This window comes from Bacillus rossius, chromosome 16 (genome assembly GCF_032445375.1).
Source record: "Bacillus rossius redtenbacheri isolate Brsri chromosome 16, Brsri_v3, whole genome shotgun sequence".
NCBI lineage: Eukaryota > Metazoa > Arthropoda > Insecta > Phasmatodea > Bacillidae > Bacillus > Bacillus rossius.
In genome coordinates, this window is record NC_086343.1 from 40,653,965 (window position 1) to 40,677,991 (window position 24,027).

At 43.4% G+C, this 24,027-nt stretch overlaps 1 protein-coding gene across 3 annotated transcripts in view; it reads right to left on the minus strand.

Annotated features, from left to right (window-relative positions):
• LOC134540169 (acetylcholine receptor subunit beta-like) overlaps positions 1–24,027 on the minus strand; it is a 105,340-nt gene that overhangs the window by 22,916 nt on the left and 58,397 nt on the right. For 2 of the 3 annotated variants that reach the window (XM_063382718.1, XM_063382719.1), the window contains exons 7-8: positions 12,418–12,573; positions 10,272–10,471 (exon numbers count right to left, since the gene is read on the minus strand). In XM_063382718.1, coding sequence (XP_063238788.1) covers positions 10,272–10,471; positions 12,418–12,573 — 356 coding nt within the window. The remainder of the gene's footprint in view (positions 1–10,271; positions 10,472–12,417; positions 12,574–24,027) is intronic. The other variant, XM_063382720.1, reaches the window with a different exon arrangement.

Here is a 24,027-nt window from a genome sequence, read left to right on the forward strand (position 1 = left end):
TGCATTAACTTGATGTCCCTTTTTCGGTATTTTTTTCTTGTGCATGGACTCTGTACTTGTTAAGTCCTCTTCTTCTCGATCTGGTTCATACTTTCTCTTCTTTACAGTCGGCATTTCATCTTCAACTTCTGTCTTCACAATGAAGGCTGGTTCTTCCTTGTTTTTAAGTTCGTCGAGGCGACTAGTGATTGGTTTAAATATCTCCTCATTTTCCATCTCACGTGCAAGTCTGGTTCGTCTAGCAAGTAAATATTTTTCGCGAACAGACTGTATAGCTCGATGAAGGTCACTGGCCAGGTCCGACATTGTACTGGCTGAAAACTTATTGCAAGACCTCCTTTTATACTTTTCTATTCGTTCGCAGAAACTTCTTTCTTGTGTTTGGCCAAATCTGAATTTGTTGACGATTGAGATAGTGATGCTTTCAGACTACTTTGAAAAGTCCTCAGATCGTCCCGTCTTTGTGCATTCGAAACTTCGATCATGTCGCGAATGCGAGAATCCGAAGCTTCCACGCGCTGGTCTATGGCTACGAGGTACTCAAGTAATTCCTTTTTCACCCCGTCTATTTTTTGAGCCAGTAGCGAAATGTATTTGCGGATAACGTCGTCATGAGACTTGAGAGCAGTACGTAAGTCTCGACTGCTACGACCGAATTTCGAAATGCTATGACTCATTTTTGGTGATAAACTGATCGAAACCTCGTCTGTACCTGCCCTTATATAGAGGCCAGTCTTTGACTATGACTAGGAATCCGTGTTCTTCTTTCCAACACAAGGAGCACATATCTTTGAATTCCTGGAATGTCATGTCGGTGTTTACGTGATCATCATAAGCGTGGCGTAAATTAAGTTCGTCCATGCGAAACAAAACTATGACATTTGCGTTGTCTCGTAGGAGATGTTTTGGAATACGACTGTACGTCTGACACAGGTAAACGCAGTCTACCTTGGCGTGTCTGCCCATGGAAAAGTACTCTTGTATTATGCCTTGTTTCTCGCACATTACATCGTCGAAAACAAACACGGAATTGGCTTTTGCTTCGCTTGGAGGTACAACATCGGTATTATCGCTAAACGGAAAATACTCCAGACCATCCACAGATCGTAGAACAGTTGCTAGGCGCTGGTACTTTGGCTGTTGCAACGACTTGGAATACAAGTAAACGTTCTCGAACCGAAGACCGTTTGGCTCCTCCAGTAAACTCAGTAAAACACACGTTTTACCGCAGTTGGACGGACCCGCCATTATGCAACGTACGGCAGAAGGCAACAGTAAGCCATGTCGTGATTCACGCGCACTAAATACATCGTCTTGCGTAATGCGCACGGGCAAACAAACATCTTGCTTGACGACCTGCATTGTACTAAAGTAATTGTATAAAATCAAACACATTTATACTTTCTGGTCAGTTGTGCGTAATGACTCGAAGAGGTAAGAACAAAAAACACATCGGCGCAGGACTCGTGAACTCTCTGATAAACAATCTACCATTCGAGCTACACATTCCCGGCTACAGATTTTGCGGCCCCGGCACGAAACTAGCGAAAAGGTTAGCTCGTGGTGACGTGGGCATTAATTCTCTCGACGAAAAGTGCAAGCAGCACGATATCGCATATTCATTAAGCAAGGATCTGGAATCCAGGCACCGGGCCGACGCGATATTGGCACAGGAAGCCGAAGATATAAGTAAATCGCCGAACGCGGGACTAGGAGAGAAAATCGCAGCGTGGGGCGTATCTAAGATCATGAAGGCAAAGACGAAATTAGGACTGGGTGCTCGTCGAACCAGCTACATCAAGTCAAAGACTAACTCACGCAAGACCAAGAAGCGCAAGATCGGTGCAGGCGTGCAAAAAGCCAAGCAAAAACTACAGACTCTCGACAAGAAGATTATAGGAGGATTTCTTCCTTTGCTTTTGCCTGCATTGGGTGCTCTCGGAGGCCTTATCGGTGCAACGAGCGGTATAGTGCGGGCAGTCAACACTTCGAAGAATGAGCGCAAGCAGTTAAAAGAAGCACAGCGACACAATGCCAACATGGAAGCCATTGCCATCGGTAAAAAAAACGGCGCAGGACTGTACTTGCATCCTCACAAGACAGGACGAGGCATGAGAAAGAAACGTGTAAAGAGAAAATCCTAAGTTCCCTACCGAAACGACCGCTCACCAACGTAGATTTAATAAAGTACGCACGCAAACTGAAAATACCAAATTTCCGCGGCGTGTTTATGCGAGACACTTTGCCCAGCAAGCCAAAGACACGTGAGTGCGCCATAATTAATTTAGACACGTCGGCGGGTCGCGGCACGCACTGGGTGGCGTACATAAAGTCTGGAAAAAAAGCTACTTACTACGACAGTTTCGGTAATTTACGCCCTCCGCCCGAACTGCGACAGTACCTGGGCCGGTCCACTACATTGTTTTACAATTACGAAACGGAACAGAAGCCTAATCAAACAAACTGCGGACACTTGTGTCTTCGCTTTTTAACAAACAAAAATTAGCTGACAAATAAAAATTGCTACTTAAAGGTTGTGCAGTGATGTTAATTTATTAGTCATGTCGATAACACTTACCCTGACAGGTCACGCATCTGAGCTGCGGGCGGTTCATTTCCCGCCCCTGGATTTAGACGGAGAATGGTGTATCGGACTCGTAGATTTTCAAACGTATAATGCCATACCTAATATCGACGAAGAAAATTGCAAGATCTGCTTCCTGAAAAGTGATGGGACCGCTCATGAAATACGGTTACCTGTTGGCTCTTACGAAATTGACGACATTGCAAATTACATCAGGGATATGTTACCACAGGATGTAGACTTTCAACTGCGTGGAAATCCAAACACTCAAAAAAGCATTCTAACATGCAGTGAAAATGTCGACTTTACGAAACCTGGCACCATAGGTACGATGCTCGAATTCGAATCAAAGGTTTATGATACGGGAAGAACGTACGAATCTACACGCGCAGTAAACATTTTGCCTGTGAATGTCATAAGAATAAACTGTAATTTGGCAAGTGGAACGTATCTCAACGGAAGACTAAGCAACATGCTGCACGAGTTTTCGCCGATGGTCCCGCCAGGATATAAACTGGTCGAAGTACCGCAAAGTATCATTTACGTTCCAGTCGTCGTGAAGTGCGCACACGAATTCGTCGTCCGAATCGTTGACCAGCGAGGACGATTGGTGAATTTTCAAGACGAAGAAATTACATTACGTCTGCACTTGAAGCGATGGGCATAAAGTTCGTAACACCGAACAGTTATAAAAGAAATCGTATTGGCGTGAACAAGAACAGTTCTCTACCAGACATCGGTGCATTAACACCTGACAACATAAAGTATCTTCTCAGTATTGGACAAGTGCCGAATAAATATGGAAGACGAAATCCTCAACGTGGAAGATCCAGTCATTTTTGATGACAGCATTACGAAAATGGAATTGCACGAGTACCAGCCTTTCCTGCTCGGACCGTACGCACTACCATCGGAAGTACGCATTGCAGTACAGCACCAAGATATTTGTACTTTACCTTCGCAGTCATTTCTACGTATAAGAGGCACGCTTACAAAAGCGGATGGTACGCATCCGACAATGACGTCAATATCTTGCAATGGTATTCTTCACCTAATCGAGCGCATTACTTATGTACTCAATGGTGTCGAGGTAGACCAGACGAGAGATGTAGGCATAACATCTGCTATGAAAAATTACCTTTCGCTCACGCCAAATAAACTGTCTGCTGCAAAGATGGCCGGTTGGGCTCTCGAGGATGAATATAAGCTTCCGGTTTATGCCGAAGGGAAGTTCGAAGTTTTTGTTCCTCTGTCCATGCTTCTTGGATTCGCTGAGGACTACAAACATATAATCATTAATTCGAAACAAGAGCTCGTACTGCTTCTAGCCAACACGCACATTAATGCAATTGTCGCCGCTGCAGAAAACCCTCAAGATGTCTCGTTAACACTACAGTCTATCGAGTGGATGCTGCCCCACATCCAAGTGAGCACCGTTGAACGAGTCAAGATGTTGAAGAACATAGAAAATGGCAAGAATTTCGATGTGCCATTCCGATCCTGGAGCCTGGAAACTTATCCTGGCTTGCCTCATAGTCAGCGTATCAATTGGATAGTAAAGTCCAGCTTCGCTACGGAAAAACCAAGATACATCATCGTCGGGCTTCAGACCGAAAGACAGCTCAATGCAGGAGTAAGTCGCTCCGTATTCGATAACTGTCAAATACGTAATGTAAAAATATTTTTAAACAGCGAAAGTTATCCGTACGTTGACATGAACATGGACTTTGAAAGTGGAAGATTCCTTCTAGCATATCAAATGTATGCCAAGTTTCAGCAAGCTTACTATGGGCGGAGACAGTCACCGATACTGAGTCCCGACAGTTTCAAGAACAAGGCACCGTTAATGGTGTTTGACGTTTCCAAACAGGATGATCGAATAAATTCAAACATCATCGACTGTAGGATCGAGATAACTACTAGCGGAAATATTCCACCAAACACCTATGCTTTTTGTCTGATACTTCACGATCGGCTTGCTTCGTACAATTGTCGAGACAAACTTGTGAAAATTCTGACATAAATACGGTTTCGTTTCCGATAGTAATTTAGTTACGACCGAGCATTGCTAGCGACAAGATGTACTGCAACCTGCAAGGTTTCCAGAGTCAAAATGGATTCGTGCTCAAGGAAATTAGCGTCACCTCCGGAGACAAGACTCGAACCCGCAGCTTCCGACCTCCGTATCCGTGGAAACTACTAGACGAAAAAAGTAAACGGTCGAACGAATGGCTATGTAAATATTATCACGGACTAGAGTGGGACGAAGGAAAAATTCCGTACCACCAAGTGAAAAACACTATTGGAGATTTACTACTGCAAAACGAAATAATCTACGTCGCCGGACCCGAACAGAAGAAATGGCTACGAGAACTGTGCGACGTTGGAGCAGCTGAAGTCGTAGATATACAGACCGACTACGGCTGTCCTTCCCTGCGCAAGCTTAGTGCAATATACGACATGCAGCCATGTGACAAGTTTGAACGTGTCTCTGCCTGTACAAACTCGCAGCTAATGCAGAAATGGCACACACAATGTTAGTAGGAGCCTGCATATATAAATGGCGTACATACGTACGTGCCTTCAGTTGACGTTCGACCTGCAAGAAGATGTTTACGTTTCATCCTGCTAACGTGTACGTGAGCGCAAGACCTAGCTTCAGCAGTGTCGAGTACAGCTACTGGGATTCCGGGTATCTACGTACATATACAGAAACCTGTGATGGAGCCGCTCAGCATTGGCGGTTTGCGCACTTTCCTGTGTCCTACGAACCGACTCAGCAGCTGGTAGCTTGTTGCGAACCTGTAAACTGTGCCGTCTATCACATGAGACCACACACAATCCTTCCTGCTAGCATCGCTGAGGTAGTCGCCTCGTCTGTATGTGCAACACCAAACATGGACGTGTTGCAACCTGTTGCGACCTTTGATGCATCTACGCAGACGTCCAAACGGTGTGCGTCTCGTCATCGCAGTTCAGGCAGTGAATCTGTCCCAACTAGCACTGAGCCAAAGCCAAGGCGTAGACGTGGTCACAGACGTCATCGACCATGTCTTGTCGGAGTTGTCAACGTCACAGAAGATGACCAGCTGGAAACCTGTGTTCCTGATCCTGTGGCCTGCGAACCAGTTGGAACCGGAGTCAACGAACCAGTTGGAACCGGAGTCAACGAACCAGTTGGGACCGGAGTCGACGTGTCAGTTCGTGCGGCATTAAAGACTTTGCTTGTGAAAATGCTTGATTCCTTAACCTAATATGTATTTGTGTAATTTTTATAAATAAATGTGTAAAACTTGAACTCGTATGCTTTTTATTTCTACAATTTTTAGGTACCTAATAGGAAAAAAAAAATAATTTTAAATAGAGACATTATTTTGACTCATGAGGTATACCAGTAGACCACGGATATATAAGCGAGGTTCAGACGACTGGACCCGCAGTTCACCTCTGGTCGCGGTGTAGTACGGACGTGCTCTCTCCATTAAGTTTCGTGAGATTTAGGTATGTCGACCGGAATAGAATGTTTACCGACAGCAGCGGGGACCTCGATGGCAGCAACGATGATGGAGTCGGAGATCCCGATATCGACTGCAGAGGAGACCACGGCGGCGGTGGAGATCCCGATACCTGCTGCAGAGGAGACAACGATACGTGCTGTTCCATCATCAGCTGAAGTTTCACCATCTGCATTCCAGACTTCAATTCATGAAGAGCATACATCGCATCAATGCAAATATTGTGACGCATCATTTACTTTCACTTCAAATGCGCGCAGACATGAAAGAAGCAGCTGTCAGAATAATGCTCAAAGAATACTGTTTCAGTGCAAAAAGTGCAATAAACTAATTTCACGCCTCGATAGCTTACATCGACATTATAAGAAATGCTCCGAGACGTATAATGAACATGGTTATTGATTTGACTCATGTGTTGTACCGGCTAATGAGACTTTATAAGTGAGACCCCAGGTGATATGGACTTCAGTCCGTCTCTGGCTGCAGTGATGAACGGCTCGGATAGTTAGACTTGTATAACATAATGGACCAGTATCTATCTATTTTTGAGAACTCGATGGCATCATTACCAGTATCAACACCAACCTGGATCGAAGGTCTACCATCATCAGTGCAGAGCCCGATGACAACGATGTCTACAGCTACACCTGCTCTCTCAGCACAGCGGGAGATTTCGACGCGTGCAACATCTTCTGCAGAGCAGACCTCAACGGCTTCAGAAGTTAACATGTCAGCAGTGTTACAATGGTTGTCAACAGTTCCAGTGGCATTGATGAAGGAAGGTGCATCCAACAGTGTTCCATCATCCGGCTGCACGTACTGCGAGAAGATCAAAAACTTGAAATTACGTGATTATGTAATACACAATTGTAGTGATAACTCTGAACGCATTAAATATCAGTGCAACAGATGTTTAAGCAAGTTTGTACAATATGGAAGATTAAAACGGCACCTCAGGAATTGTGATAGACTGGCTGTACATTCATCGGAATCAAGCTGTATATTTTGTAACAAAACATTGGCAAATATTCAAAGTGCACAACGACACGAAATATATCACTGTCCTTTTAATGAAGTCGATAATTCTGCTTTGTGTGCAAATTGTGGTGTACCAATATGTTGACCTGATAAACTGAATAGACATTTAAAGTCATGTAAAGGACTTAGTCTGTATAGTAAGAAGACTGTTTCAATCGAGAAATCCACAAGGCTTTAGTAATTTGTCTGTGTATTTTTTTTGTACTTGTAGTAGTGTAGTATGTATGTAATAAAAGTATTTTTTAATAGAACTTGCGGTGTTTTTATTTTCTCAAACCTTACACATTAGTGGTACTTTTTTAAAATTAAAGTTGTTTTGTGTCATCCAGGGATCGAACCAAGGAGCTTAGTCGATCTAATCAGTCAGTATATAGATTACAAATTTATTTAATGAATTTTGAACTTTTTTCCGAATCTCTAGCATTAAAATAACGAATTTCCAATATGTTGGTCTTGATGGCTTATAGGATGATGGTAGTAGAGGATTTAAAGTCTCTTTAAGAATGTTGAACATGGTTTATTGAAGTTATTGTTTTTTTTTCATAAAATTAAACATTATTGCATCGATCGGGTATCGAACCGAGGACAGGAATCCATCGAATCAATATGTAAATTAATGAGTGGTTTATTTAATGAATTTTGGAACTTTTCCCGAATTTCTAGCTAAATAATTACGGATTTTCAAGATGGCGGCCGAATGACAAGATGGCGGGTGTCACAGCAATAATAAATGATTACTGCACTCTAGCGGGTAAGAGTTAAACTAACATGGCGTCAGCGTACTCTAGCGGCCGAAAACAAGATGGTCGTCTCCAGCATCGAAGACAAGATGGCGGACATGACGTCATACTAGGTGACGATATATATGCTTTGAAAAAAAGTGGTGGGAGTCAGTCTGCTAGCACCCACCATTGAGGAAGGAGCCTGTCGCCATTTTTAATTTTTTTTTGACCTCGACGGGTTCGAACCGAGGACTCCAAACTCCGTGTCGTTAATGTACTATTTTTAAATATTTTTTATTAAAATTTTATTATTTAATTTCTTTTATATTTTTTAGAAAAAATTTCATTAAAATCGGATAATAAATAAAAAAGTTAAAGATGGCGACCGTAACGGAAATTGCAACGGTGACGTCATAATTCAAAATGGCGGAAAACACATCGCCGGAATTTTCGAGAAAACACAATGACGTCATCCAAAATGGCGGATCCAAGATGGCGGATCCAAAATGGCCGCCGGGGTCAAGGTCAAGGTCAAAGGTCAAGGTCACAACCATCCAAGATGGCCGCCGTGACGTCACAATCCAATATGGCGGACACCGACAATCCCACTCCTCAATCCTCACCCTGGACCCTGTGCCCGGACATACATTCCTATACTACTTTCAAGATACTGGAAAGTTGTGTATTTTTGTTTTCCTTCGAAATCAAATTGAGTCAGAATCTTCTTATCTTGAACGGCTAGCGACCAAACTTTCATCAAATAGAGTCAAATTCTTATTCAAGGGATAAAAATTAAGTAAGTTTTTCGAAATCTCACGTATTGAATGAACTTTCTGTTTATAAATTTTATGTGGATAGAATATGGGGTGTTTTATTTTTCACATGAAGACAGTAATTTTCCTCTTAATTTAAATGTCAAGTTTGTACATATTTGTAGGTAGTATCTAAATTCTGCTTTAAGGGCTAAGAAAGGGTATCGGAGATTATTATTTTGGAATAAAATGTAGACCGAGTTTACCTTTTAATTTAAATGACAAGTTTGTAAATTTTCAAGTACTACCAACATTCTTTTTTAAGAGTTTCATTGAATGAACCTCTTCTGTTTTTAACGAAAAGTGTGAAAGATTTCATTGAGTAGTGACAAAATTCTGCTTATAGGGGTGGGAAATGGTGATACATGATTTTTCAAATTCAAATTTAGATAGAGGTATGGGAGTATATATACTATTTTTCTCTTCTTTTGAACGTCAAATGTGCAAACATTGTCAATTTGTAACTTGGTAGAAGGAAGTGGCGTTACTAAATCTCATGTAGATAAGTTGATGAATTTTTAAAATTATATGGAGACAGTTAATTGTTTCCTAATTTGAACAAAGAACGAAAAAAATTCATCAAGAAGTACCAAGTGCTTTAAGGGTAATAAAGGGGAATTTAGCTTTGTTGTTTGAAATCTCATGTAAACAGGGAGATGGAAGAATATTTTTTTTTAAATCGGACATAGACAGTCATATTCCTCTTAATTTTAACGATAAGTGTGCAATATTCCATAATGTTTAAGTGGTGGGAAAAATGGATAGGGTTGATTTTGAATTTTCACGTGGAGAGTTTAAGTAGTAATTTTCATCCTTTTTTAACATCAATTTTGCGAAATTAAATTTTATATGTACCAAAATAATGATTTAAGAAACGATAAATGACGATGGAAAAACAATTATCAAAACCTCATATAGTGACAATCCTGTTGTTTTGAAGGTCCAGTTTACAAATTTCCATTAATCTCGGAGTATAACTGTAAATTGGTATGAAAATATAACAAACAAACGTTTAAATCTACACACCCACAAACGGAAAACTATATATATATATATATATATATATATATATATATATATATATATATATTTATATATATATATATACATAATAAACCACCTGATGTATTTTTCTTTTGGCAGTTTAATTGTCTTGTATCAATTTATTTATCAATTATGGTATACAAATGCACACCAAAGCCTTATTCGGGACTTCAACCTAGCACCCAATTAGTTACGAGTTTTTTTTTGGGGGGGGGGAGAGGGTTGGGGGCAGTTTGTAATGATTCATTAGATGTTAAAAGGCTATATAATAAGTGACCGGAAAAATTCGCGGGTTCAATGACCTGCAGGATAAACTCCACAGTTCTGCGTACTCTCGGTCAAATGTCACCCACTCATTGGCTGCTGTCTCCCAACGTAGCAGCCTGAGATTCGATAAAGCTTTTGTCGGGTGTTTCTCATTGGCCAAGTCACCCAGGTGAGTTGTGAGCCAATAGCAAAGGTAGCATTGAGGTATAACTGTTTGTATTTTAGCCTATCGCGAGATGAATTCGCGAATTGTTCCGGTGTGTAGTGAGAGACGAGAGAGCGCACAGACCTGGTGGCCGGACAGCCGCGTGTGCGCTATCTTGAAGCTGAGGGGCGCTGGAGCGCGCAGCTGCAGCAGGGCCCGGGCGCGCACCACGGCGGCCACCAGCAGGCCAGGCGGGGCCGAGGTGTTCAGCGAGCAGCGGCGCGCGACCACCGCGACCACGAGCGACGCCAGCGCCATCAGCAGCGAGTCCCGCAGGTACAGCACTGCGACATCGACCGAGTGGCATGAAACTGTGTGTGTGTGCTGTTGAGCCTAGCTACAGTGAGGAGTGCGAACTGCGCAACTTGAAAAACATTAAGTGACTTGCGCATTAACATTTCTTAAGTGCCAGTGTTTTTCGATCGTACATTATTAAGTACAATTATTTATTAATTATTAATAAACCTGTAGTAAAACATTTTAATAAAATTATTGGATTATCCCTCACGAACCCATTTCTCCCCACATAGGTCGTAACAATATTGTTACTAAACGTGAGCAGGGCCGCGGCGCGTTCAGGTTCGGAGCCGGCTGACGACCTCGCATGGCCGCCGCAACGTGAGACGTGCCGCGCGCGCCTGGTGGATTACAAGGGTCGTGGCTTCCCCTCCACCCTCCTTCACGAAGCTCCCCGCGTGGCGCAGTTAACCTGACACCTGGCGGCTGGGGAGCACCGCGAGCCGCCGACGCGTGTCTCGAGATTTCTAGCGTCGGGTCGGCGCGGAATGACGCGACTGGCCCCAGCCGTGCTCGTGAATTCTAGAAGTGGCGCCTGGGCCTATATAACCCCAGGACGCCGCCCTCCGACAGAGTTCAGTTCCGGGGCAATAGTCTCGGCGATAGTGGGGTGGCGAGAGTGCCGCGGTTGCGGCGAGAGTCCCGAGTGAAGTTCCGAGCGGAGCCTCGGCGAAGGGAAGTGCGACGGCGGCGACGAAGGTCCACGAGGGGTGCTGCAGCGAGAGTTGCGCCAGAGGTGCGGCCCAGCGAGGCGTGCGGTGTGTAAGAACCAAGTGACTGGAGAAGAAACATATTTAAGTGTAATTAATTATTAGGCATTTTAGAAGATTATTTTTTAGTGATGTAAATATTGGCAATCAATAAAACTGTGTAGTAAAATCTTTAATTGGGCTATCCATTTACGAACCAAGTAGTTTTCCCACGACGAATTTTTGTTTTTAATAATTATTGTTAACAATATAAATAAAATTGGTGTGTTTTTAGTTATTACATTATTTGTTGATGTTTCCGAAAGAAGATCGTTAATTTAGTTTAGAGACATTCTTTAACTCTTTGGAATTCCCTCTCATTAATTATTTGCAGCAACAAAACTTCTATGTTAAGACCTCTATACCGAATAACTAGGTGAACTCGGTAACGTTTCCTTTTTTATATTTCGGAGGCACCATCACAGCATTAGACTTCATTCTCACTGCAGGACGACATTGTTAAAACAAACTTGTATGTTTACTTGGAGTGCGACAAACATGAAACTAATTTTATGAAACTAATTTAGAGAAAGTTGTTTCGTGTGATCAGTTTTCTCTACTGTGCGGCCTGCAGGAGGTGTCATGGCGACCTGGCGTGTGGCATTTGCAAATACAAAAATATATCCTTTACTTTTACCATCGATTCCTTTAAAACAAGTTGTGGATAAATAGGTTGTATTACTACAAGAAATATATTGTAATTTTGGACAACACGTGGCTATTGTTATTTTCGCATATATGAAATAAATTTTTCTAAAAGATAATACTAAGTTTTTCTTACGAAAATTGATGAGTAATTTATTTTATTTTATTTTATGTTTCATTCAAATATAATATTTTTAAATTCACAATATGGAAAAGATAATCAAATATTAAACAGATTGACTTTATTTTGTTGTATCATCCAATTAATAATGGTATTTTATTCAGGGAATTGTTTAAAAATAACGAGGAGGTGATGGGATAACACAAAATATAAATGCCCGGGTAATAATCTGACACCAGTATTATTGCGCACACTTTTTTGATGTGTTACATTTTGCTTTCATGTAAATGTACAAAATTGCAAATATCTGTACATTTACATGAACATTACTGTAAAAATTACAAAAAAACTATTGCGTGGATGACTGCAGTCCAAGCCCTAACAAGAACATGCTGAACTGTGTTGTTGCGGGCATTACCGACGCGGGGGATGCTGTCGGCGTGGTTGCCGAACACGATGGCGATGACGTAGTGCATGTAGAGCACGTGACAGAGCAGGTTCCAGCTGCACAGCGCGATGCGCTCTTCTCTCGCGGGGTCGATGCAGAAGGAGCTCAAGGCCATGAGCGCCCACACTGGAACAAACATGGCGCCGACTTGCCCTCACCGCTGCAGCTCGGTGGCGCCCTCTCTCGCGGGGTCGATGCAGAAGGAGCTCAAGGTCATGAGCGCCCACACTGGAACAAACATGGCGCCGACTTGCCCTCACCGCTGCAGCTCGGTGGCGCCCTCTCTCGCGGGGCCGATGCAGAAGGAGCTCAAGGCCATGAGCGCCCACACTGGAACAAACATGGCGCCGACTTGCCCTCACCGCTGCAGCTCGGTGGCGCCCTCTCTCGCGGGGTCGATGCAGAAGGAGCTCAAGGCCATGAGCGCCCACACTGGAACAAACATGGCGCCGACTTGCCCTCACCGCTGCAGCTCGGTGGCGCCCTCTCTCGCGGGGTCGATGCAGAAGGAGCTCAAGGCCATGAGCGCCCACACTGGAACAAACATGGCGCCGACTTGCCCTCACCGCTGCAGCTCGGTGGCGCCCTCTCTCGCGGGGCCGATGCAGAAGGAGCTCAAGGCCATGAGCGCCCACACTGGAACAAACATGGCGCCGACTTGCCCTCACCGCTGCAGCTCGGTGGCGCCCTCTCTCGCGGGGTCGATGCAGAAGGAGCTCAAGGCCATGAGCGCCCACACTGGAACAAACATGGCGCCGACTTGCCCTCACCGCTGCAGCTCGGTGGCGCCCTCTCTCGCGGGGTCGATGCAGAAGGAGCTCAAGGTCATGAGCGCCCACACTGGAACAAACATGGCGCCGACTTGCCCTCACCGCTGCAGCTCGGTGGCGCCCTCTCTCGCGGGGTCGATGCAGAAGGAGCTCAAGGTCATGAGCGCCCACACTGGAACAAACATGGCGCCGACTTGCCCTCACCGCTGCAGCTCGGTGGCGCCCTCTCTCGCGGGGTCGATGCAGAAGGAGCTCAAGGCCATGAGCGCCCACACTGGAACAAACATGGCGCCGACTTGCCCTCACCGCTGCAGCTCGGTGGCGCCCTCTCTCGCGGGGTCGATGCAGAAGGAGCTCAAGGTCATGAGCGCCCACACTGGAACAAACATGGCGCCGACTTGCCCTCACCGCTGCAGCTCGGTGGCGCCCTCTCTCGCGGGGTCGATGCAGAAGGAGCTCAAGGTCATGAGCGCCCACACTGGAACAAACATGGCGCCGACTTGCCCTCACCGCTGCAGCTCGGTGGCGCCCTCTCTCGCGGGGTCGATGCAGAAGGAGCTCAAGGTCATGAGCGCCCACACTGGAACAAACATGGCGCCGACTTGCCCTCACCGCTGCAGCTCGGTGGCGCCCTCTCTCGCGGGGTCGATGCAGAAGGAGCTCAAGGTCATGAGCGCCCACACTGGAACAAACATGGCGCCGACTTGCCCTCACCGCTGCAGCTCGGTGGCGCCCTCTCTCGCGGGGTCGATGCAGAAGGAGCTCAAGGCCATGAGCGCCCACACTGGAACAAACATGGCGCCGACTTGCCCTCACCGCTGCAGCTCGGTGGCGCCCTCTCTCGCGGGGTCGATGCAGAAGGAGCTCAAGGTCATGAGCGCCCACACTGGAACAAACATGGCGCCGACTTGCCCTCACCGCTGCAGCTCGGTGGCGCCCTCTCTCGCGGGGTCGATGCAGAAGGAGCTCAAGGTCATGAGCGCCCACACTGGAACAAACATGGCGCCGACTTGCCCTCACCGCTGCAGCTCGGTGGCGCCCTCTCTCGCGGGGTCGATGCAGAAGGAGCTCAAGGCCATGAGCGCCCACACTGGAACAAACATGGCGCCGACTTGCCCTCACCGCTGCAGCTCGGTGGCGCCCTCTCTCGCGGGGTCGATGCAGAAGGAGCTCAAGGCCATGAGCGCCCATACTGGAACAAACATGGCGCCGACTTGCCCTCACCGCTGCAGCTCGGTGGCGCCCTCTCTCGCGGGGTCGATGCAGAAGGAGCTCAAGGCCATGAGCGCCCATACTGGAACAAACATGGCGCCGACTTGCCCTCACCGCTGCAGCTCGGTGGCGCCCTCTCTCGCGGGGTCGATGCAGAAGGAGCTCAAGGTCATGAGCGCCCACACTGGAACAAACATGGCGCCGACTTGCCCTCACCGCTGCAGCTCGGTGGCGCCCTCTCTCGCGGGGTCGATGCAGAAGGAGCTCAAGGTCATGAGCGCCCATACTGGAACAAACATGGCGCCGACTTGCCCTCACCGCTGCAGCTCGGTGGCGCCCTCTCTCCGGTCTGTTGGCGTCAAACAACCTCGGAGATAATATAGTGTTTCATTTTACTATGAGCAGATTTTTACGAGGCCATAAATTACTGTTTTTTTTACAATATTGTACACATATAAAAGAAAAATCAATACTAAACACAAATTATTATTTCACAGATGAACCCTTTTACGCAGTCGATCACTATTAATAACAATCATAGGCTATTAATGATATGCTAATATCAAACAATGACAAAAAAAATTATTTTAAATGTTATAAATAAATTTGATCGCAAAAACAGTTGGAACTAGGATGGCATCTTTGAGTTATGTTAGAGAAAAAGTAAGAATAGAATATTATCGGGTGATGCCTTTGAATGAAATGTAACCAGAATATGTTACAATTACAAATCGTCATTCACAAAATTATTAAGTTGAGTCCTTATAAAAAATTTTCATAATATTTTATGGTTGTATGTAAATTGTTTGTGTTCTTTGAGTACATCTCGCAATAGAGCACAGAGAAACAAGAACAGAGCTAATAGCAGATATATTGCATTGGAAAGAGAGAGTAAATACGCAATTAAATTTACCCTGTAAAGTAAGGACGAGACACATTAAGTTGTATGAAGCGAAGCGAAGCGTGGAGAAGAGAGGAGAAGAGGCGCGACTGTTCCGCAGGGGAAATGTTACAGGTTGTCAAATGTCAAATCGCAGGCGAAGCGAACCGAAGCATGGAGAAGAGAGTAGAAGAGGCGCGCGTTTCGCGAATAGTCTGGATTCAAGCGAGCGGCGAGTCGCGCGACGCGGTCTTCTCGGCCAACTTCGGCCACTACCGGGGCTGTTCGCCCTTTGTCTGCGACACATGCCACTACGCGCATCGTTGAATGCACCCTGCATTGATCTCTGATCAAATGGTTACAACCTTTTTGTGTGTTTACTTGTATACGAGCCATTTGGTAAGTAATCAAGTGAAGTTTTTATTCACAGCAGTGGAAATATTCTAATTTTAACAGGGAACAATTTTGATGATAGCTCTTTCTTGTGGTTGGCAAGAACTGAAGTTGTGGTCAAGTGAGTAAAGGATGCATTCAGACTACTTTGGAAAGTAATCAAACCGTCGCGTCTTTGTGTATTGGATACTTCGATAATGTCGCGAATTCGAGAATTTGTGGCTTTTATGGGCTAGTCTATGGCTAGCAGATAATCTAGTATTATGTTTTTCAGACTTTATACATTTTGAGCCAGTAGTGAAGTATATTTCCGAATATCGGCGTCGTGAATCTTAGGAACAGTACAAAGTTTGGTAGTGGGACTGCTACGATTGAATTTCGAAATGCTATGACTAATGTTTGTTGATAAACTGATCGAAATCATGTCTCTACCTGCCTTTATATAGGGGCCAGTCGATGACTATAATCAAGAATCCATACTCGTTTTTCCAGCACAAGGAACACATGCCTTTGAATTCCTGAAAAGTCATGTCTAGAAGCTAATTCTTTGGCCATTGCAGAGACTTGGAATAGAAGTACACATTTTCTAACCTAAGACAATTAGGTTCTTTCAGCAAACTCAGTAGAGCGCACATTTTTCCGCATCATACAGTAGACGGCAATAACTAGCCGTGTCGCTATTCGCGTGCACTGGCTGCGTCATCTTGCATAATGCGCATGGTCAAGCAGACTTCTTGCTTGACGACTGTCATTGTACTGGCGAAATCGTATAAAAGCAAACAATTTTTTTTATTTTCGGCTCAGTTCTGCGTAATGACTTGAAGAAGTATGAACCAAAAACACATCGGCGCAGAACTTGTGAACTAGCTTATATACAATCTACCTTTCGAAATACACATTCCAGGCTACAGATTCCGTGGTCCAGGAAAAAAACTAGCAAAATACGACTAGCTCGCGGTAATGTAGGCATTAATTCACTTGGTGAAAAGTGCAAGCAACACAATATTGCCTATTCCCTCACCAAGGAACTAGAATCAAGGCACAGAGATGAGAGATATTGGAATAGGAAGCCGTAGACATAAGTAAATCTCCAGATGCAGGAGGAGGAGAATAAATCGTGGTGTTGGGTGTATGCAAATATTGAAGGCCAAGACTAAACAATAAATGGGTGCTCGTCGAGCCAACTCAAACAAGCCAAAGACTTGTGCTGCCAATAGAGAATTTTTTGGCACGATTTTAAGTTTTAATTTTGAATTATCATCATAACAGTAATTTTATAGCTTAAAAATAAACTTGTTCCTCTCACTGTACCTTCCCACTTAATTTTGGTTTGGCTAGTTCCTCGAGTCGTTTCCAGAGCAGTATCTGACATTTTGCCATCCCTTTGCGAGGCTAGCATCCAGCCTCAATTTCTTTCAGCCTCAGTGCACGCCTGGCTCCTGAAATTCTGCCTGTGGGCGTGACCAGGACTGCTTCACCCTGCAGCTTCCTAATTCAGCTCGTTTCTCAGAGCTCGCTTGAGGTGAGCAATTTCAGTCAGGCCCCAGAGTCAGTTTCCCTAACATCCCGGCACGGCCCTTAGGCCCATTTCCCACCAACGCAGCCTCCTGTCCCCTGCCCCTCTACCACTAGTCTTCTGCTGAGCTTCTAGAAACACCGGTCACATTCAATGACGGATCATAAACCCAGAGCCGGTGGACTTCCAAGCCACCACTCCAGTGCTGCTCCAAGTTACTGCAAGCGACATCCCTCAGCGACAATTTGAACTAACTTCCTAATAAATTCCCTTCACGCTCGCCAGAGAGCAACACTCGTTTTGCCCACATCCTAGTCTAGCGCCCATTCCAAGGCGCACAATCTCGTGGTAGTCAAGAGAAGCTTCTCATGATAGTGCCTCTGTCACCCGTAGGAGTGCGCCACTCGCACCTCAACCATCCTTGGTTGCCCCTGCTTGGTATGCTAACAGTGTGTCTCCAGCATAGTTTTTAATTCTTTGGTTGAAGCCCCTCCCGATCTGCCATGCTTGCCAATCAGAAGGCAGTTTCCCTTTCCCCTAGGCACCAAGTCTCTAGCACCTGATTTAATCATACTTCCCTCCGATAATCGAGAGAGTCGCCATATCTTCTTGACAGCGTGCTCATCGTCTCCCGCTGCTCGGCCGCGAAACTTGTGGTGATAAACCACTAATATCCGAGATGTTTTTCAGAAGCATTAGGGAGTGTCTTCCCTGCCAACACTTGCGATGAATTTTAGCTGAATTTAGTTTTGTCGTATGATCTTTATAGAATTTACCGCGGTGTGTGTGTCTACTCCGGCAGACCCCATGGAATGGTGTCTGGTCTTCTACCCCATTTGATAAGTGAAAATCGACTGTCTAGCGACATTAATCACCACACAGGTTTTTTTTGGTCCTTTTCTGAAAGTATCGATTAACTCGTCCACTGTGGCCTTTGTTCACAGTGGATCCAACAGCCCTACGATCGGAGTTTCATGGAACGGTGTTCCTGTGCACCTTGCCGAGCTCTTATATAGAGCCATGATAGTAGCTGGTCCCAGTGGACCACTCTAAATTAAACCATCAACCCCCCCCCCCCCTTTATCGTGGCAGCCCTTCCCTCCGACAAGGTGCAGACTATCAGGAAATTATAATGTAAGAGGATTTCAATCTGTTAAGTCACTGTATCTGCAGATTTCAATGAGGACTAACAGACCACTTCAAAATTACGAAATATAGCATTATAGACATTTTAAGCAAACATAATGTAAATTATTATTGTAATTAATGGGTCACTTGTAACAATTTGTAACTTTACTGGTGGAACTCTGTCCACAGTTCTCTTGTGTTTTGTGTCGTTCTCCTCACCCGACCGGGGTTTTTCCTTTGTAAGTACAGTTTATATTTCTTCAATTAGATTGGCATTCCCGAATTGTTGAATATTTACCTTTTGGTTGTACCTATATGAGTACTGTAATTATATTTAAAGTGTCTTCACTGCACGAATTTTCAAATAAGTGTCACCTGGAATGACCACATGAAATAAAATAAAACTAAGGTAAGCAGATAACCAACTTGCTTGTTTTTATTACTTCTTAAATTCGATCCACTAAACACCCTTAGGAGAGAGTTTAAATTTGGTCTTGTTCTCACCACATGTTCTCTTCTGAAGTGTAATATTTTATGTATATGTGTATTACAAAAAAAACTATAAAAAAATTCTAGAAATTGTATTATAAATTTGTGAGCTGCAAGCTGCCGCGTCTTATGATACTTTCAATGCATGAGACAGCTGTACAGATGTTCACTTACAATCACTATGTTCCTTCTAAGAAAATTTTGCTTTTAATTACTTACTTACTTACTTTCGCGGACCTTAAGTATAGCCTACTACGTAGTTTGGGTAAGGTAACTTGTTGTAGGTTTGGAGGTTACATCCCAAACCCCCGAAGCATTAGGGAAGTCCCTGTCTTGGATGTATGACCAATAATCATCGCGGGCTGGTTCCGTGGCTGCTGCGTGCAACAACAGGCAGTTGTTTGACCTCCCTCCCTGCTTCCCCCTGAGGCCTCGCTGCGAGATCCAGCTGAGGCTCGGATTATCAGTCACGTGCACTCACCCGCCCTCCCCCGCCGATATCGGCCCCACCCCCCCCCCCCCCCACCCGCAAGGGTTCCAGTGGCCATCAACCTCCGGCCCACTGTGACTGGAGTGAAACACATGTGTGTAGTTATACGTCTCCCGGGCTGACTTTCTGGAAAACAGAGCATGCTCATTTTGTCTGACCAGTAGTTATTAATCTGTCAACGTTTTACTAAATTCCCACAAAAGGTAACATAGATATAGTGGTCCTTTCGGACATAGTTTTGTTGTTTACCTCTCTGCGCCTATGCGCGCCGCCATATTATGCTCATGTTCAGGGACGCCAACCTGACCGCTCATTTTCCTCATTGGTTTGTTCTTGTGCCTTGTATTTGTAAATAAGGCAAGCATGTTTTCGTATCTCCACTGACTTCAGTTAGCACTTTACAAATCTTACCATTTTCAATTTTTGGGGAATATAAAATATTGTACATAAAAATAAAAGTTAAATCAAAGGGTAACTTCATCTTCATTTTTCTGAGCACCTAATATCTCAATGCTGTGTTATATGATATATATAAAGATATTTAACATTTTAAGAATAATCTCTGGATTAGCTGCACATAATTTAAATGGGGTATAGACTTTACTTTTAGAAACATACTAATTCCATATTCATAATACAATATTACACCAGTAACTTTAATATTACAACTAACATAAGCATAGGTATGTAATTTATTAGTGCCTCGTAACACTTTTAATCATTGAATCACTATCGTTAGAGCTATTATTAGTAGGTGAATATAGCCGGTATGGGGACAGGGGCTGGGGGCTGGGGATCCGGGGATTCGCAGCGGCCATCATGGATTACGTCACTTCCGGCCGCCATCTTGGATTACGTCACTTCCGGCGGCTATCTTGGATTACGTCACTTCCGGCCGCCATCTTGGGTTACGTCACTTCCTGTCGCCATCTTGGATTACGTCACTTCCGTTCGCCATATTGGATTACGTCACTTCCGGCCGCCATATTGGATTTGACTTTAACCTTTGACCCCGACGACCATTTTGTTTTCTAGAACATTCCACCTTATTATGACATCATGTCTGCCATCTTGAAAATCCTTATTTATTATCCGATTTTAACTTAAAAAAATAAAAATTAATAATTTAATTTTAATTAAATGTTACAATTATCTAGCACCACACTCCTATACATTATGTTTACATCATCGAGCGCCCCACTCTTCTACATTACGATTACATCATCGAACACCCCACTCATCCCTGTCGCAATTTTTCGTAACACCACCATCTTTAAAATAAATTTATTATAAAAAAAAAATCTAAACCATTATTGTCTGCTGGAGGCAGCCATCCTGGATTCCGCCATATTGATTTCATCCGATGATGTCATCACCATCCTAAAGCACCTTAGTGTATGTAAGGCCGACTTTCTATCCCGTACCAATGTTGTTATGATCCTTATAGACCATAAAATCCTCAGTCATTTTGTTGTTGTGACAACCATTTATTCTTAAAGGCATAATCATTTACAAGTTTTAACTAACATAAATGTTATTATTTCATTGCTGCGGATGCAATAGTTAAAGTAATTATAATTTTAAAAAATATAAATTTATTACTCCATCTTAGCGGACCAGAAATTTTTCAGAGTCCGTGTTTGCGTACTCGTGTTTAAAAGCTGCATGGAAGCAGATATTTTTAATGTCAGCCTATAATTACATTTTACCATTCTCTAAGACTTTTATAAGTATTAGTACCTTGGATGATATAGGTGTTATGTTAAAATAATAAACAATTTGACGGAAGCACATTCATAGAAAAGGACGCACAATCGGAAGCGCAATCAACAAACAGGAAGCACTTCTGGAAGCACTATCAACAAAAAAGGAAGCACATTTGGAAGCACAATCAACAAAAAGGAAGCACAACCGAACATTTTACGTTTCAACTTAATGTCTGATCACTATAGTGTATATGATGCACTTACAACACTCACCTCAGGCATTACCTACTGCCACTACGAGTTGCACTTCATATCAAATGAAAATAGTATTTTTTTAAGTCGTGGCAAGAAGTCGAAGTAAATAAAATATCAAAAAAATATTAAACACTATTTAATAAAAAAAAACACACAATCCTTCGCACCATCTTCTCCCCCTTGTTAACAGAATAGGTAACATTCAGAAGGCGTTACCGACCCTTTTCACAACACCCCGCTCCGCAGTACTTTCCATACTAGCATCAAATACTTTGCCCACACAACTATACAAGCACCACACAGCTCCAAAGTCCTCCACAGTCAGAGTGGAGGTGTTCACAGGTACATCTGCGATGTCTTCCCTGGACACTTCGTCTTCATCCATCGCAAGAGCTTCTTCCCGTCCGCTAGCCTCCTGACAGCACGCATAGAACTCATCCTCAACAATCTTCTCATAGGTGGCCCGACACATCTTACTAGCTCTGTTGATAACTACGAATGATACATCCTAAGGCTGCAATTGTTCAACTGTCCCCACCCCTCTACCCTTTCTATTCCAGTCCTGTTCGTGCGTCCCAAGCACACTCTTCACTGACGCACGGCCTTTGACGTCAGCAGACCTACCCCCTCCCCGTCACCCTGAACCATCCACGCCCCAAATAGCTGCGTCATTTACACCTGTCGCCACGCGTCCCCAGCCTCCTAATATCATTTTAAGCACCTTCGACGAACATCCCGACCTCTCGTAACTAGTGAAAAGTTTCAAACACTACATAAATAAATACATTCTTTATTTATTTTAGACTTGCATTTATTAATATAAAAATTTACAACATTTCAAAACATTAAAATTTATATGACATCAGTCGATTTTATTCAACTGATTTTCACATTTATCGAATCCCAGCCACTTCACAAACAAGGGATCATCTTTCTAATACATCAATTTTTTTACTTAATAATCGCTTGGGTACTTGGTAGGCTGAATTTCTTCCCCATAGAATCCGCCACGTATCGCCGAACCTCGTAAATCTTCCAAGTAGTAACATCTCGGATGGTAATTACGTATTTTAACAACACGGAATATTTATATCGACCATTTATAAATTCACACAAAATATTCAATTTTAGCTCTAAGTTTTATCACGCCTAGTTTATTTGCATCAAAATTAATAGTTTCCAGGAGTGAGTTATCTTTTACATTAACAGACACCATGCCAGTTTTTCTGTATTTTCTGTAACATATAAATCCACATATAACTCCCTTTTGCTGCGAACTCCCTTCACATGACTTCCTTTAGAGCAGGAATAAATCACTCATCCACCCCTCCTTTATCTCGGTGATCATAGTTGAATTATTTATTTCGAACAAGGCTAGAAGACTTCTTGGCTACAAAGCTACAAGCTACAAGGTTCCAATCGGCTACGAGTCTACAATACTACCAGGCTACAAGACCACGAGGCTACAAGGATACATCAAACACATAGAAAAAAATCTGGGTATAAAAATACTAACTCAGCAAATTTAAAGCCTACTGTAGAGCAGAAATATCCCTGAAATATGTATTTTATGCTTCCTACAAGACCAAGGGGTTTTGAACCATTACATATTCAGCCCTGGCTACAGGCTTGACAACAGACATTCAATGAAACGGGCACACATTTGCATAAAACATTCAACTCAGTAGGATACGATATCTAGGATACATTAGCTAAAATACTAAAGGAAACGATAGGATCCAGCTCCAGCCGGCTACAATGCCTCCAACCACATTTGGCTTCAAATGATTTTAGTTACAATGTAGCACGTACCTGCCACAATTGACGTCAAGACGTTATTATGACTCTCCATTTTGTTAGTCATTTATTACGAATTTTACATCTTTAAGTTAGAAGTTGTTCTACGAGAACACAACCCTAGCTAGAAATTAGATTTCAATAAATAAAACAAACTTTTTTATCCAAAGTATAATTTGGTTTTTCACTTTTATACACATGCAGACAAAACAAGTTATTGCTGTATGTAGCATACATTTCTTATTTCACGAAGTATAGAGCATATTTGTTTGGTATTGGGTAAATTTTCTTCATTTTTGCGAGGCAAGTAGAAGTCTTAACCTATCTACCAATAGGTTAGAATATTTCCATGTGGCATAATAAATATCTTCGGCTTCTAACATCTTACGTAAATTTTCATTACTAATACTTTTAAGACCTCTAAAGTTCCGTTTTTAATACCAGCCTCAAAGCCATTAAAATTGTAATCACCCCACTGACCATCATAGGCCTAACCTGAATAATTTAGTTTAATAAGTCGTTTCCATCATTTTGGTCTCAACACTTTATCACAGCATTCGATCTTGTGAGCTTCAAGTTCTTAATCATTGTTAGTTCTTGTAAGCTTCAGGTGAATCATAGCAGTCTTCGACCTTTTCAGCTTTAGGCTGTTCTATAGTGCTCTCAATTTCATGGAGGCGACTAGAACTTGGTGTAATTTTTTTTTTAATTTCCCATGAAAATGCTACTTTCTTCGTTAACTTTTAATTCCAAATAATTAACAAGACCTGGGATAGTACTATTAGAATCATCATCTTCACATTTATCGTGATCATTATAGTCGTCTAATATTTTGCTACCATTTCACTTCCTTGCTTTTATAGACACACAATTCTTAACATTAACCAGACCTCAAGGAGGGAGAGAATCATGTTACAAACGAGTGTTTCTCGGCTGTACTTAGC